Source organism: Lemur catta, chromosome 10 (assembly GCF_020740605.2).
Source record: "Lemur catta isolate mLemCat1 chromosome 10, mLemCat1.pri, whole genome shotgun sequence".
In the NCBI taxonomy this organism is placed as follows: Eukaryota; Metazoa; Chordata; class Mammalia; order Primates; family Lemuridae; genus Lemur; species Lemur catta.
This window is the reverse complement of record NC_059137.1, coordinates 10,076,150-10,089,350: the sequence shown is the minus strand read 5'-3', so window position 1 is coordinate 10,089,350 and position 13,201 is coordinate 10,076,150. Positions and strand designations below refer to the sequence as shown.

Here is a 13,201-nt window from a genome sequence, read left to right as displayed (position 1 = left end):
GATCAGGCGCTGCTTTCACTGTGAGGAAGGTGGGGAAAGGCCATAAACAATGTCAGGCGGGATTAAAGTTAGACCCCAATGACGTCCCAAGGACCACTGCTCTGGCTCACGGCCGGCGGGGTCTATGCGCCAGAGCTGGACCCCAGAGCCGTGCCTCTCGCTCCCCACAGGCAGGGAGGCGAGCTGCGAGGGCACCCTCCGGGCCGTGGACCCCCCTGTGAGGCACCACAGCTACGGGCGCCACGAGGGGGCCTGGATGAAGGACCCTGCTTCCCGGGACGACAGAATCTACGTCACCAACTACTACTATGGAAACAGCCTGGTGGAGTTCCGCAACCTGGAAAACTTCAAGCAAGGTCAGAGACCCCCAAGATGGGAAGGGGGCAGGTGTGGGCAGCCTGGGGAGGGTCCCCCATGGAGCCTTGGCCTTCCTTTGCCTGTGGTTTCCTGTGCTGCAGCCTGGCCAGGCTCCAGAGTGGCAGCCACCTCAAGGAGGGGAGCCTGGGGGCACTGGGCTGGGACCCAGTGAGACCCTGTGGCACCCTGTGTGCTGGCACTGGGCCAGGAACGGGAATGCAGTGGCAAACAAGAAGGACGTGGTCCTGCTGTCACAATGTAACTTACCATCATGGGGAACAATACTGAGTTTCTGCGTTCTGAGCGCTCACTACGCGCCCGTCGCTCTGTGGGTATCAGCTCATGGTATCTTCCTAACTCCACAGGGTGGGGGTTGTCACTTGTTTTACAAGTTAGCAGGGCCTCAGGCCTTAGAGGAGCTACAGGTCTGTGCAGAGGCCAGGTTGGAGCTATCAGCACAGGGAAGGGCAGAACTTTGGTTATCAGATGTGGGGCGTGATGGGGGAAGGGGTCATTTAGACTTGGCCTGCCCTCCAACATGCAGTCTGGTGTGGGAGGCAAAGGCTTAAAGAGACAATTGGAGGCCAGCGTTAGAGGGAACCCGGCCTTGAGATGAGGGAAGACTTCCCAGAGGAGGTGATGCTGAGCCGAGCCCTGGAGGAAGGGTCGGAGTAAGAGCGCAGAAAGGAGAGGGAAGGGTGTTTCAGGCAGAAGACCCAGCATGTGCCAAGGCCTGGCAGTGACAGGAAGCATGGTGACATGGGGCAGTGGGGGTGAGAGTGGGCTGGGGCAGGCTTTGTGAGCCACATGAAGGAGTTTGGACTTGCCCTGCGAGCCATGGAGTCCCAGAGTATGGCCTGGATCAACTAATGCCCTTCGCTGCCAGCTCAGAGTTGGCCTGCTTTCTGCCTCAGGCAGCTCACGGGCTGGTGGAGGAAGGTAGTAATAAGTGTCAAGACAGAGGGCTGGCAAGACCAGAGGGGAGGCCCCTCACTCAGCCTGGGGAGGGCAGGGAAAGCTTCCTGGAGGAGGTGACATTGGCTGAGGGCTCTGAAAGACAGGCAGGCATTCCCCAGGCAGATCAATTGGGATGCCAGTCCAGACAGAAGGAACAGCAGGGACAAAGCCCAGGGCTTACATCACCCTGTGGCCAAATCCTAGCTGTGCCATTCAAGGTCACCTAGCTGGGTGACCATGAACCCTCAGGGCCTGTTTCCTCCTAGGCAAATGGAATGAAGATCGTGCTTCCTTCAGGGGACTCTTGTGATGTAATGAGGGGATCGGCCCAGATGCAGGCACAGCATGTGCTTGGTATCAGTTGCTCTCTTTGCCACTCGAGAGCCCTTGGTGGCCTCACACTATGTGGGGTGGGTTGTGTCGGAGGCTCTGGTGTGACCACCCCCTCCGCCTGCAGGCCGCTGGAGTAACATGTACAAGCTGCCCTACAACTGGATTGGCACGGGCCACGTGGTGTACCAGGGCGCCTTCTACTACAACCGTGCCTTCACCAAGAACATCATCAAGTACGACCTGCGGCAGCGCTTCGTGGCCTCCTGGGCGCTGCTGCCCGACGTGGTGTACGAGGACACCACACCCTGGAAGTGGCGCGGTCACTCGGACATCGACTTCGCTGTGGACGAGAGCGGCCTGTGGGTCATCTACCCTGCCGTGGACGACCACGACGAGGCCCAGCCCGAGGTGATCGTGCTGAGCCGCCTAGACCCGGGCGACCTCTCCACACACCGGGAGACCACGTGGAAGACACGGCTGCGGCGGAACTCCTACGGGAACTGCTTCCTGGTGTGCGGCATCCTGTATGCCGTGGACACGTACAACCAGCGCGAAGGCCAGGTGGCCTACGCCTTCGACACGCACACGGGGACTGACGCTCGCCCCCAGCTGCCCTTCCTCAACGAGCACGCCTACACCACCCAGATCGACTACAACCCCAAGGAGCGGGTGCTCTACGCCTGGGACAACGGCCACCAGCTCACCTACACCCTCCACTTCGTGGTCTGAGCGGGGACCTGTGCTCACAGGAGGGGCAGCAGTGGGGAAGGGGCTCCCCACGGCAACTCCTGCAGCCCACCCAACCAGCGAATATTCACTGGGGCCAGCCCAGGCTCGGGCTAGGCACGAGGTGGTAACTGGGATCCAGCTTCCTCTGCACCCAGTGGGTAGTACTCGCTTCCACCCGCAGAGCACTGTGCCCCGCGCTGTACATGCACTTAGGACCCATTTCATCCTCCCGGCACTGCCCTTGGAGAGAGAGGTCGTGAGGCCCGTTCAACAGATGAGGAATCTGAGGCTCAGAGTGGCGGCATCACTTGCCCAATGGCTCAGCTGGGCTCTGGCAGGACAAGGAGACGTGTCCACGCTCTCCCCCTTCCAGCCCTCTCCCCTCTGCCACCTCCCCTTCTTCCCTCAACTCTGCCTCCCCTCCCAGGGCCACTCCAGACCAGAGGCCTCTGGGGCCAATGTGCTAGTGTTGCACGGAGGCCCGGGCTCTGCCTGCCACCCAGGCCCCTGTCTGGCTCAGCTCCTGGTGGTCCTGGGCTTTGGGCCCCTTGGCCAATGTCCCTGCTTCTTGCCTTTGGTCAGCGCCCCTATCCCACCCCACCCGCCGTCCGGCCACATTCCAAACCTCCACTGTCACCTAGCCACTGAGCAGAAACCACACCCGCAGAGAAAATCCTGGCCCCTGTTCCAAGGCCCCTCCCTTCTGTCCTCATTTTCATTCTCTCTTATTCTTTGTCAGTGCCATCATCTGTTTCTGCAGCAGCGGCCGAGAAGGCGGCAGGCAGCTGTCTGCCGGCAGCAGCTCCACCAGGGTGGGGAGCTGAGCCCAGCCTCCCTCTGCATCAGAAGCACTGGCGTTGGCCACACACCCAGGCCTTGGGTCCTCTTGTTCTCTCCCAAAGCCTTTGGCCTGGGGTCCACCTTGTCCTCTCTCTCTGGGCCTTCAAACCCATGGCCTATACACACTCAGGGATACCTCCAAGTCTGCCATGAACAAGACCCCAGGCCGAGGCTGGGGTGGTACCAGGATGGAGCAGGTTCCCTCTCCCTTGTTAGTCCTGACCTGGTCTTGTGGGGGGGGCTGGCCCAGCAGCCTTGGGGGCTGGGGAAGACAGAGAGCCTGAACGGTCCGGTCCAGGGAAGCATTGAGCCTTCTGGTTTCAGGCAGGAGCCAGAGAGTGGAAGCAGGGAGGGGAAGACTGGGGGTCTGGGAATAGGCTTTTCCTGGCTTCAGAGGTGTTGGGGCAGCCCAGGACCTGGGGGAGAGGATCACAGGTGGGCCACCTCACCTGGGGCTGCTGATAGCTCCCTGGAGCCTCAGACCCAGGCAGTCCCCAGAGGGCAAGATTGTCCATCCTGCCCCTGATCTGCTTTGTATGGTGTTTTTAGAGCTGGAAAGAAGTTCTCTAGTCCATTTTTCCTGTTTCACCAAAGGGAAGATAGAGCCAGAGAGGTTTAGAGGGTAGCCCAGAGTCACACTGGGAACAGGGCACAGCCGATCTCCTTCCGGAGGGTTTTGTCTGCATCCCTCGTTCTCCCCGCGTGGGAAGGCAGTACACTACCTGGCACCCAACCATCCTACACTTGAGAAGCGCATTTACTGCTGATCCCTACACAGCCCTGCACCCTGCTGCCCTCCTCTTGCCCCCACGCCAGCTCCCGTGGTAGCTGTGTATTGGAATGCCCAGTTGCCATGTTAGGAAATTTGGCTGCACAGACAAGGGTGTGAGGAAATGCATTCTGTGCAGAATACATTTCTTTCAGGCATTGTCAGGTGATGGTGTTTTGTCGAAGCTGTAACTCACCCCTGAAATAAAGGGGAATGGCGACACCCAGGCCTGACTCATAGTGGTGGACACATCCAGCTTCCCCCAGCCGCCGACTGCCACGGGCTCCACGTGCAGACTCCTCAGGGGGCTGCGAGGCCTGGCGTTTCCCTTGGCCCTGGGTGTGGGTTTTACGAGATCGTGTCTTTCATGATATCATAGCCCAACCATGTGAGAAGAAAGAGAAGGCCCCTTTTCCGCACTAGTTGGAGAAAAGGGAAAGCTACAATAGGCTGATTTTTAAAAACTAAAGGACAAGCAGCACTGCATTCTGGGGGATGATGCTGGCCATGGCCCCCAAACATTCACTATGCCCTGTCTGTTTTCGGGCTCTTGTACGTGGGTAATGTGGTAGGTACAGTTATTTTCCTCATTTTTACACATGGTCACACTGGAGCCCAGAACAGTTATGTCACTTCTCTCATCAGCAGTTAAGTGGTGAGCCAGGTTTCAAAATCAGGTAATAAATAAAACCATCAGCATTAACTGAGCACTGACGGTGTGCTAAGCATGTCCCACGTGTGTCTTCTTGCACCTTCACAACAGTAGAAGATATGTATCCTGAATGTGCCCATTTTACAGATGATGACACTGAGGAGAAGGGACCCACCCAGGCTCACGCAGCAGCTCAGTCTGTGGCAGGGTTGGGGTTCCAGGGCTGGTCGATGCATGTTCTTTGCCAACTGCCTGCCTCTCAGTGGCAGCTCTAGACTTGGTGGCCACTGTTTTTATCCGGTGTGGCCAGGCCACAAACTGCATCCACACAGAAGCCCCGAGAAGGCTGTTGGGGCCAGCTTGTACAAAGCCTAAATGCCAAGCCTAGCAGTGGCTAACTCTAGTCATTTTTAAAACAAAGTCGAGTGTAAATTAAGAGAGAAAAGAAAATTCTAAGACAGTTGGTTTTGTCCTGTTGGTGATAAGAGGCAGGGCAGGTTTGTTGGGGAACTGGAGCCAGCTCTACAGGAAACCTGACCCCTCCGAACTTTGGGGGTTTTTACCTATCTTGAGCTTTATTACATTTGGCAAACGGTACTTCAAACAAGGAAGGGCTGGGACTGAGGAGGGAGGGCCAGTGTTCCTCACCGACTGCGGCTGTGCAGGCAGAGGAAGCTGTCTCTGGTGTTTCTGGACAACATGATACGTGTAGGGGCTTTGGCTGCCACCTCTGATTCCTCCCTAGAGATTTCCAGTCCTTAAATATAATCTGTGCTCTCTGGGGAGCAAAGGAGAGAGCTTCTGCCTTGGGAGCAACACTAACGGTGAGGCTGGGGGATTTTCCTGGGAATGATTTGAGGGGCTTCTGCAAGCCCATGTGTTCCAAAGCATCTTGTCCTCTGTGACAGCATTGGAAACCACTATGGTGGCAGAGGGACATGGTGCTGGATGGCTGTCAGAGAGCCCTGGATGGGAGTTAGAGAGCCCTGGGTTGGAATCCAGCCCCACCTCTTGATGCTACTGGCTTGGGCAAGTTCTTTTCCCTACAGGGTAGGACTTTAACCCCTTCATTGCTGAAGACACATAGCTCAGTGAGGACAAGGGCTGCAGAGGCCCAGGCAGCTCCCTTCCAAAGATAGAGATACCTTTATGCACATTACCACGAATCCGCCCAGGAACCCCCAAGGTCGGCATTATTTTTCCCCATTACAGGTGATGAACCTCAAGTTCAGAGAGGTTAAGCAACCTGCTCAGGGTCACGTCTCTTAACAAGTAGCAGAGTCAAGATTTGAACCAGGTTTGTTTTTATACCAAAGCCCCAAACTAACTATCGTTAGGAATCTTGTAACCAGTGTTTTCTTCGTTGTTTTGGCCGCTGGGAAGCTCAGAGTCAAACTTTGAGATCCTTTCTAACAACTATACACAGTCTCCTACTGGACTTGCTTCATCCTAGCTTTCTGTTTTTACCTTTACCCTGATCTCTATTTTTATTCTATTGTACTTTATCTATTTTTGTAAAGTTGCCATGATACCTTTTTTGCAACAAAGTGGGATATACCTAAATAAAGACATGATCAAAAGTTTGATTTAAAAGTGTTGACTAAATGCTGTGGTCTGTATCCTTATAACATGTACATGTAATAACTTCTAAAAACTATTTAGTTTGTAAAGAACTGACCTTGTTGCAACACTGTGGCTGAAAACTAATCTGAACGATGGGCTATGCTGAGTCCAGCGCAGGCTGAAAACTAGACCCCGCTGGGAGGGGGAGAAAAGCGAGCCCTTTCCAAAGGTGTTCAGACAGCACCCTCAGCCCCGTGCCCTCCGCCTCGTGTTGGCCACAGAGACAGAACTGCCGTGTGCACTCGCTCCTGAGGCAGCATGTGGGGCTGAGGGAGAGGTCAGAAAAAAAAAGAAATGCCTTCCTGGGAAAAATAGAGTATAGTGGGATTGGGGAGGGGCCTCGGACCCCACTTAATCCCACGTGCCCCAAATTCCCGTCACTCTCGCTCCCTCTTCGTGATTCTTTTGTTTTTCCCTTTACCACCTGCAGGGTGGCTTACTTTCCTCTTTCAAATGAATCCATTCTTTTTACTAAAATCATTTTTTTTTTTTATTTTTGAGGGTGTCCCCATTGCCAGCATCCCTGTTGCCAGTGGGCTGGCAAGTTCCCCCGAAAATAATTTTATTTCCAAAGGAAGCTCTATAAGCTATTAGCAAAACAAAACAAAAAAACTTTAAAAAATTTTTTTAAGGAGGAAGCTTTATATCACAATAGTAAAAAGGAAGCCAGTGTCAATGACCACAAATATGCAACAAGCAGGAACCGGGACGCAACGGAAAACAAGCAGCACTATCACATCTGGTAGGGAATGTGCCTGCTGGGCCCCAGGCCCAGCCGCCCTTTGTTAAAAAAGAAGATTAGCAAGTGTTCAAGGGACATAAGGGTAAAGTGGCAGCAAGTGGACATTGTTCCTGATGTAATCAGAGGGAGGGGATGAAAAGGGAATGGCTCTCTCCCATGTGACTCAATGGCCCTTTGCACAGTGGCTTAAGTACCACCAAGGAGCTGTCTCAAACCACTGGTGGGTGGACTCAGATTTAGACCACCCCCCACACACACATACATACACAGAGACCCCCACGGACATAGTCACTCAGCCGGGCTTTCCCTCCCCGGTCTCCCCCAGCTGCAGGCCAGCTTCAGCAGAGCACCTGCCTCACCTGGGAGCTGGGTCCTGTCTCTGTAGCCTCTGGCAGGGACAGGGGTCCTGCTCCCCACAGGACAGAAGCACAGTGCCACTCCACCACTGCAGGGGCTGCTGGCGCAAGTCCGTCGCGTCCTGCACACCCCACTGGACTGACTCACATCCTAAGCAAGCCAAGCAGGCTTGGGCCCCGGGTAACCTGGAGCCCGGCCTCCCTTCTTGGGCCCTTCCCCAGCCTCAGTCTCACCAGCCCTGCTCTGCAGCTTCCCCCACCGGGGGCCTTTGCTTCCCTCTGCCTGGTACACACCTGTACCTGCACCTACACTGGCTGCCTCCCTGATGTCATTCAGGTCTCTGCTGAAGTGTCACCTCTCCTGGGAGGCTGTCCCTTAAAGCAGTAAAGTTGGCCCCAGTCACATGTAAAGTTGGTCCGTCTCTCACACTGGAATCTGAGCTCTGTGAGAACAGAGCTTGTTCCCCACTTTGTCAGCACGGAGGAGACCTTCAACTAATTTTCGCAAACAACTGAGTGATCTACAGTTGAACCCTGGGCAAGTTCATACACGATATCCCGAGCAAGCGGCTCTGAGGTCATGGTCGCAGGATGAGCTACACTTCTTTAATTTATTAATGCATCATATCTGTTGGGCCATCCCTAGGCAGGTTCCTCGCAGAAATCTCTAGAATGCAATCTCGGATCACTAAGGTTGGAGACAGAAAGGGTATTCCCAGTGACTCTCTTTATCCTGTAGTTCTACAAAAATGAGAAAACTCATCTTCAGGGAAAAACACCTGCCTAAAATCCCCACCCTGGTCTGCAACCAGCGACTTGTGCAGCAAAGAAATCTGTGGCATTTCTGTCGTCTGTGGAAATGATACTCTCACGGCACTGCATACAGCAGGCACGTGGCTCTGGGCCCTGAAGTCAGTGTTCAAGGCAACTCTATGGCCAGCAGAGGCCAGGGGACACAGAGCTCAGTGGGCTTGGGGACTGGACAGACTTATCCCTGACCCTTATCATCTGGGTGTGCTAGAAAGAGCAGTCATGAGGCTCATGTGATTTTGTAAACCGGTTGCATGATGCCAGCACATGCTGGGTGTTCAGGAAGCGGTAGCTACTGCTAAGGTTGTGACCAGTTAATTCCCTGCTCAGAGAATCTGCCAGCTGTCTTGGCCCGTCTGCATGTCACACCTTGTGGGCTGTACACTGTGACTGATACCCTCTGTGTGCTGGGCTCAGAGGCACCCAGTGGAGCAGGTGTCCCTACCCCAAGAGCCTGTTGGGAGGTGGGAGGCCACATTCGACCACATCCACTCAGTGTGCCTGCTGCGTGGAGAGCCAGGGGGCTCCATGCACTCTGCTAAGGAGTATGGGCTTCTCTCAGAGCCACAGGAGTCACGAGGATTCCCACGGGAGCCACAGAGCGGCCAACACCTCCAACCAGCTTCCATGTCAGAGCAAGGAACCCTCCTCTGGTCACCTCTAACGATGTGGCCCTTGAGAAGGACTTCTATGCCCTTTAGAATTTTTCTCTGGGACTTCAAGGCCCTAAATCTCTCTTTGGCCATGGTGGGAAGGGAAGAAATAATCGGACCTATCCATCGGAACAACACCATCTGAGCATCTGCCCTGTGCCAGGCGCAGGGCTGAGTCTTCATGGCACTATCGCATTGAGTCCTCCCAGTGACCCTCGGAATAGGGACTGTTGCTGTCCACACTTCACAAATGAGGAAACTGAAGCTCATCAGGTATTCAACGCCACATCCCTGGATGTGGCTGAGCTGCCACACTCTCAAAACACCTCACCAGTGGTCCCCAACCCCAGCTCATGTTGGCTCATGTCAGAATCACCAGAGAGTTTTAACAGATGCCAATGCCTGGGTGCCACCCCAGACCAATACACTAGATCTGTGGGAGTGAGCACTGACATTTGGTGGGTTTTATTTTTTATTTTAATTTTTTAGAGATAGGGTCTTGCTCTGTTGGCCAGGCTGGAATACAGTATTGCAATCATAGCTCACTGCAACCTCCATCTCCTGGGCTCAAGCGATCCTCCTGCCTCAGCCTCCCAAGTAGCTGGGATTACAGACATGCACCACTGTGTCCGGCTAATTTTTCTATTTTTTTTTTTTTAGTAGAGACAGGGTCTCGCTCTTGCTCAGGCTGGTCTTGAACTCCTGAGCACAACTGATCCACCCGCCTCGGCCTCCCAGAGTGCTAGGATTACAGGCGTGAGTCACTGTGCCCCGCCTATTCTTGTAACTTTTCTATGACTGACGTTATGTCAAAGAATTAATAAAAAGTTAAAAAGAAAAAAGAACAAAGAAGCCTGTTTGGATACTTTTCTTTAAAGCAGCTATTTTCCCTTAAGGAACTATTCATATGGTTGCGTCTTCAGCAAGCCTAGACCCTTCCTTAGCAGTTTCCGCAAACGTCCCAACCATTCTGGAACAGACTGAGGTTTATGAAGTCCTTATCCCCCAGCCACGCTATGCTGGTGGTGCCTCTGGAGCAACAGCCCTTGTAGTCAGATGCATTGGCAATGTTTGCTGAACACCTACTCCTGCTGGGCACATTTTTGTGCATCACCTCTGAATCCCCAGTGTTCATACCCACACCTGGTCATAGTAAGAGCTCAGAGCAGGTGTTTGTGGAACAGCAAGATTAAAATATCTGATTGTCTTCAGGGGAATAGCAAGAGTTGGGACTGAGGGGGTCTGGGGAGGAGTCCCCTGGCCTATCTGGCGGGACAGGGACCTTCTTGCATGCATGGGCCCTGGACAAGAAACTCTGGACACAGCAATGCCTGGAGGCCTCCATTCTGTGTCTTGCTGATGAGGGAATTTGCCTTGGAATGGCAATGTGGAGAGAGCAGGGTAAACTCCCCTCCTCAGGGGCCACTTAGGACTAATCCCGTCAGTGTGATTAGGGATGGGCAGAATGACAGCTTTGTGAAACTGCACCTCTGGGGTCATTAGAAATTCCCCCTCTGGTTTGTTAGACTAACTGGTGGCAAATGAAGTGAGTTGTCTGGGCTGCCTTCCGATCTTGACCTGCTTTTGTGCATCTGGGCATAGAGTTTTCAGTCTGACTTTCCAAACTGCCGCGAATGATCACATCTGATCACATCTTGGTTCTTGAAAGTTCTCAGATTGATGGGGTTCAAGGTTAGGATGAGTGAGAATAAGAGTGGAAAGTACTATTTAGACTTTGTTCTGTAATGGAAATGGCAAAATGTGGCACACATTCCACCACCCCAACTTCTGTTTCTCATGCAGACATTGCTAATCACTCAGAGTCCTCCCTTGCACTGGGCCTGAGTAGGCAGCTCATGTAGACAGGCATTACCAATCAATCTGAGTAGACACAGACTGAAAGAAATTTGCCCTCTCTGCTCTCTGTGATATAAGACAAGGAGAGTCATCAGTTTTGAGGATCTGCTTGAGCTTGCTGACAATTCATTTTGGGTCTGCCCCAAACTGAGGCCCTGAGAGTGAGACTGAGGGGGATACTCTAAGGCAGTTTTTGAGGTTAGTTATGTTGTACCATGCCTCATCTTTCTAAGTACCCTCCATGTTCCCATTTTCCGAGCTTTTTCACATCCATGACCTCATTTTAACCTCACGATGTTCCTGGAAGATCAAGGTTGTCATGCCACTTTACAGATGAGGAAACTGCAATCAGAGACTTCAAACAGCATGTCCAAGTTCCATAGGTGGTAGGTGATAGACCAGGATTTAAACCAAGGACTGTCGGGCTCCAAAAGCTCTAGCTCCTTCCACAAGGGCCTGTCCCAGGGTACAATAACTGTTTGTGCCTGGCAGGGCAGTCCTGCAGAAAAGCCAGAATGGATCGGGGTGGACATCTCAGTAACAGTGACTTTCCCTGGCTTAAATAGACCTGGGAAACTTGACTTTCGAATAACCCTTTTCTAATCTGCTCTGGTGCTGGGCCATAAGGAGAGCTCTGGCCCCTGGGTGGGGGCCGGGAGACAGCTGGGGAGGGAAAGAAGTTCTGCACAGATGGTGAGGGCAGAGACCTCTCACCATGGGAGAGAATAAAGTTTCTGTCCTTGCACAGTTGGAATGAGGGCCCTGGAGCCAAGCAGCCAGGGCCGGGGAGGGGCCAGCCAATCTTTGGCACGTGAAATGCCACCCTGTGCTCATGGCAGATAATTCTTGGTGATAATTCATCCCACCAGCAGGCGCACATTGTGAAAGCCCTGTCTGTTCCTGCCTCACGGGGTCCCTGCAGGAATGTGGGGGGTTGAGAGGCTGGCTCCAGATGTGGGCAGCACTCAAGCTGGCTGGGTGGGCAGGGCAGCATCTGGGCGCTGCCTGGGGCCAGAGAGAGCCTTTGTGCTCTGTGCCTTAGGAACACCCCACTCATGCAGACACCCCATGGGTGACATGCCAGGCTAGAAATGGCTGACACGCCAGTCCAGGGCTTGCTCTCCCAGCTCCTTCTTCTGGGGCAGCCAAGGCAGATGATGCTTTTCTGGGTGTAGCCTGACATCTGACTCACCTTGTCTTTGTCTGACCTTCGTGGAGTCTTCAGATCCACCCTGCCATGCTGCGGGGTGTCCCTGCTGAGCAGCAGGAAGGTGAGAGGCGGGGCCTCCACCTCAAATGCATGGCACAATCTCCTGGGGAGCTTTTAAAACCCACCAGATTATAGGTGTGGTGGCTCACACCTATAATCCCAGCACTTTTCGAAGCAGGAAGATCACTTGAGGCCAGGACTTTGAGACCAGCCTGGGCAACATAGCAAGACATCATCTGTATAAAATATTTAAAAAATTAGCTGGGCCTGGCGGCGCATGCCTGTAGTCCCAGCTACTCAGGAGGCTGAATTGGCAGGATTGCTTGAACCCTGGAGCTGGAGTTTGAGGCTGCAGTGTCCCATGATGATGCCACTGCACTCTAGCTAGCACGGGCAAATGTCTCAAAAAAAAAGAGAGTAACTCCTATTTCAAAGGTTTGGCTAAAGTTTGTGGAAATGAACATTCTCATGCCCTGCTGATGGGATCATAAATAATGACAGTCGACAGTGATGAGAGCTTATTCTGGGCCAGCCCCTTTACACTGAGGTTTCCCAACCTCAGCACCATTGACTGTGGGAGCATTCTTTGTTGTGTAAGGCTGGCCTGTGGACTGCAGGATGTGTAGCAGCACCCCTGGCCTCTACCTACTACAAATTAGTGGTACCTCTTTCCCGCTGTGATAGCCAAAAATGTCTCCAGACATTGCCAAATGTCCCTTGGAGGGGAAAATAGCACCTAGTTGAGAACCACTGCTTATATGGATTATGCAAATTTAATTCTTACAACAATTCTATGAGAAAAAAAACACAATCCTATGAGATTAGTACTTTCATTATCCCCATTCTACAGATAAGGAAACTGAGGCAAAATGGATTAAGATCCTACTGCTAACGAGCAGTAGAGAAGGGATTGAAACCTGAGCAATCTGTGCGAGGCCACAATGCTTCATTACAGCAGACAGCCCTTCTGATCTGACCTTTCCAGAGAATAATTTGGCAGAATATTTTTTAAAAAGTAAACATGCATGCCATTTGGCCCACAATCTCATATCTAGGACTTTAAGGAAATGCATGTCCAAGGATGTTCATCTAGTCATCACTTATGCTCACAAAAAGCTGAAAACACAGTAAAGACCCTTCCAGGGGGCCTTCGTCTGCCTTCCTTGTGTGTCTGAGCATTAGACCACGGAGCTTGCTCCAGGCATTGTTTTAACCGTGTAATTTACTCTACAGATACTAGGAAAGAGTTATGCAGATCTGTACTGACACAGAGAGATGTCCCTGATACTTTATTGAATTTTTAAAAAAGAGTT

General features: G+C 52.8%; 1 protein-coding gene across 2 annotated transcripts in view; it reads left to right on the top strand.

The window, feature by feature from the left end:
• The window catches only part of OLFML2A (olfactomedin like 2A), a 29,198-nt gene extending 22,975 nt beyond the window's left edge, over positions 1 to 6,223 (top strand). For both annotated transcript variants that reach the window (XM_045562691.1, XM_045562692.1), the window contains 2 exons: positions 171 to 356; positions 1,772 to 6,223. In XM_045562691.1, coding sequence (XP_045418647.1) covers positions 171 to 356; positions 1,772 to 2,376 — 791 coding nt within the window. In that variant the 3' untranslated portion in view covers positions 2,377 to 6,223. The remainder of the gene's footprint in view (positions 1 to 170; positions 357 to 1,771) is intronic.
• The last annotated feature ends 6,978 nt before the right edge of the window (positions 6,224 to 13,201 follow it).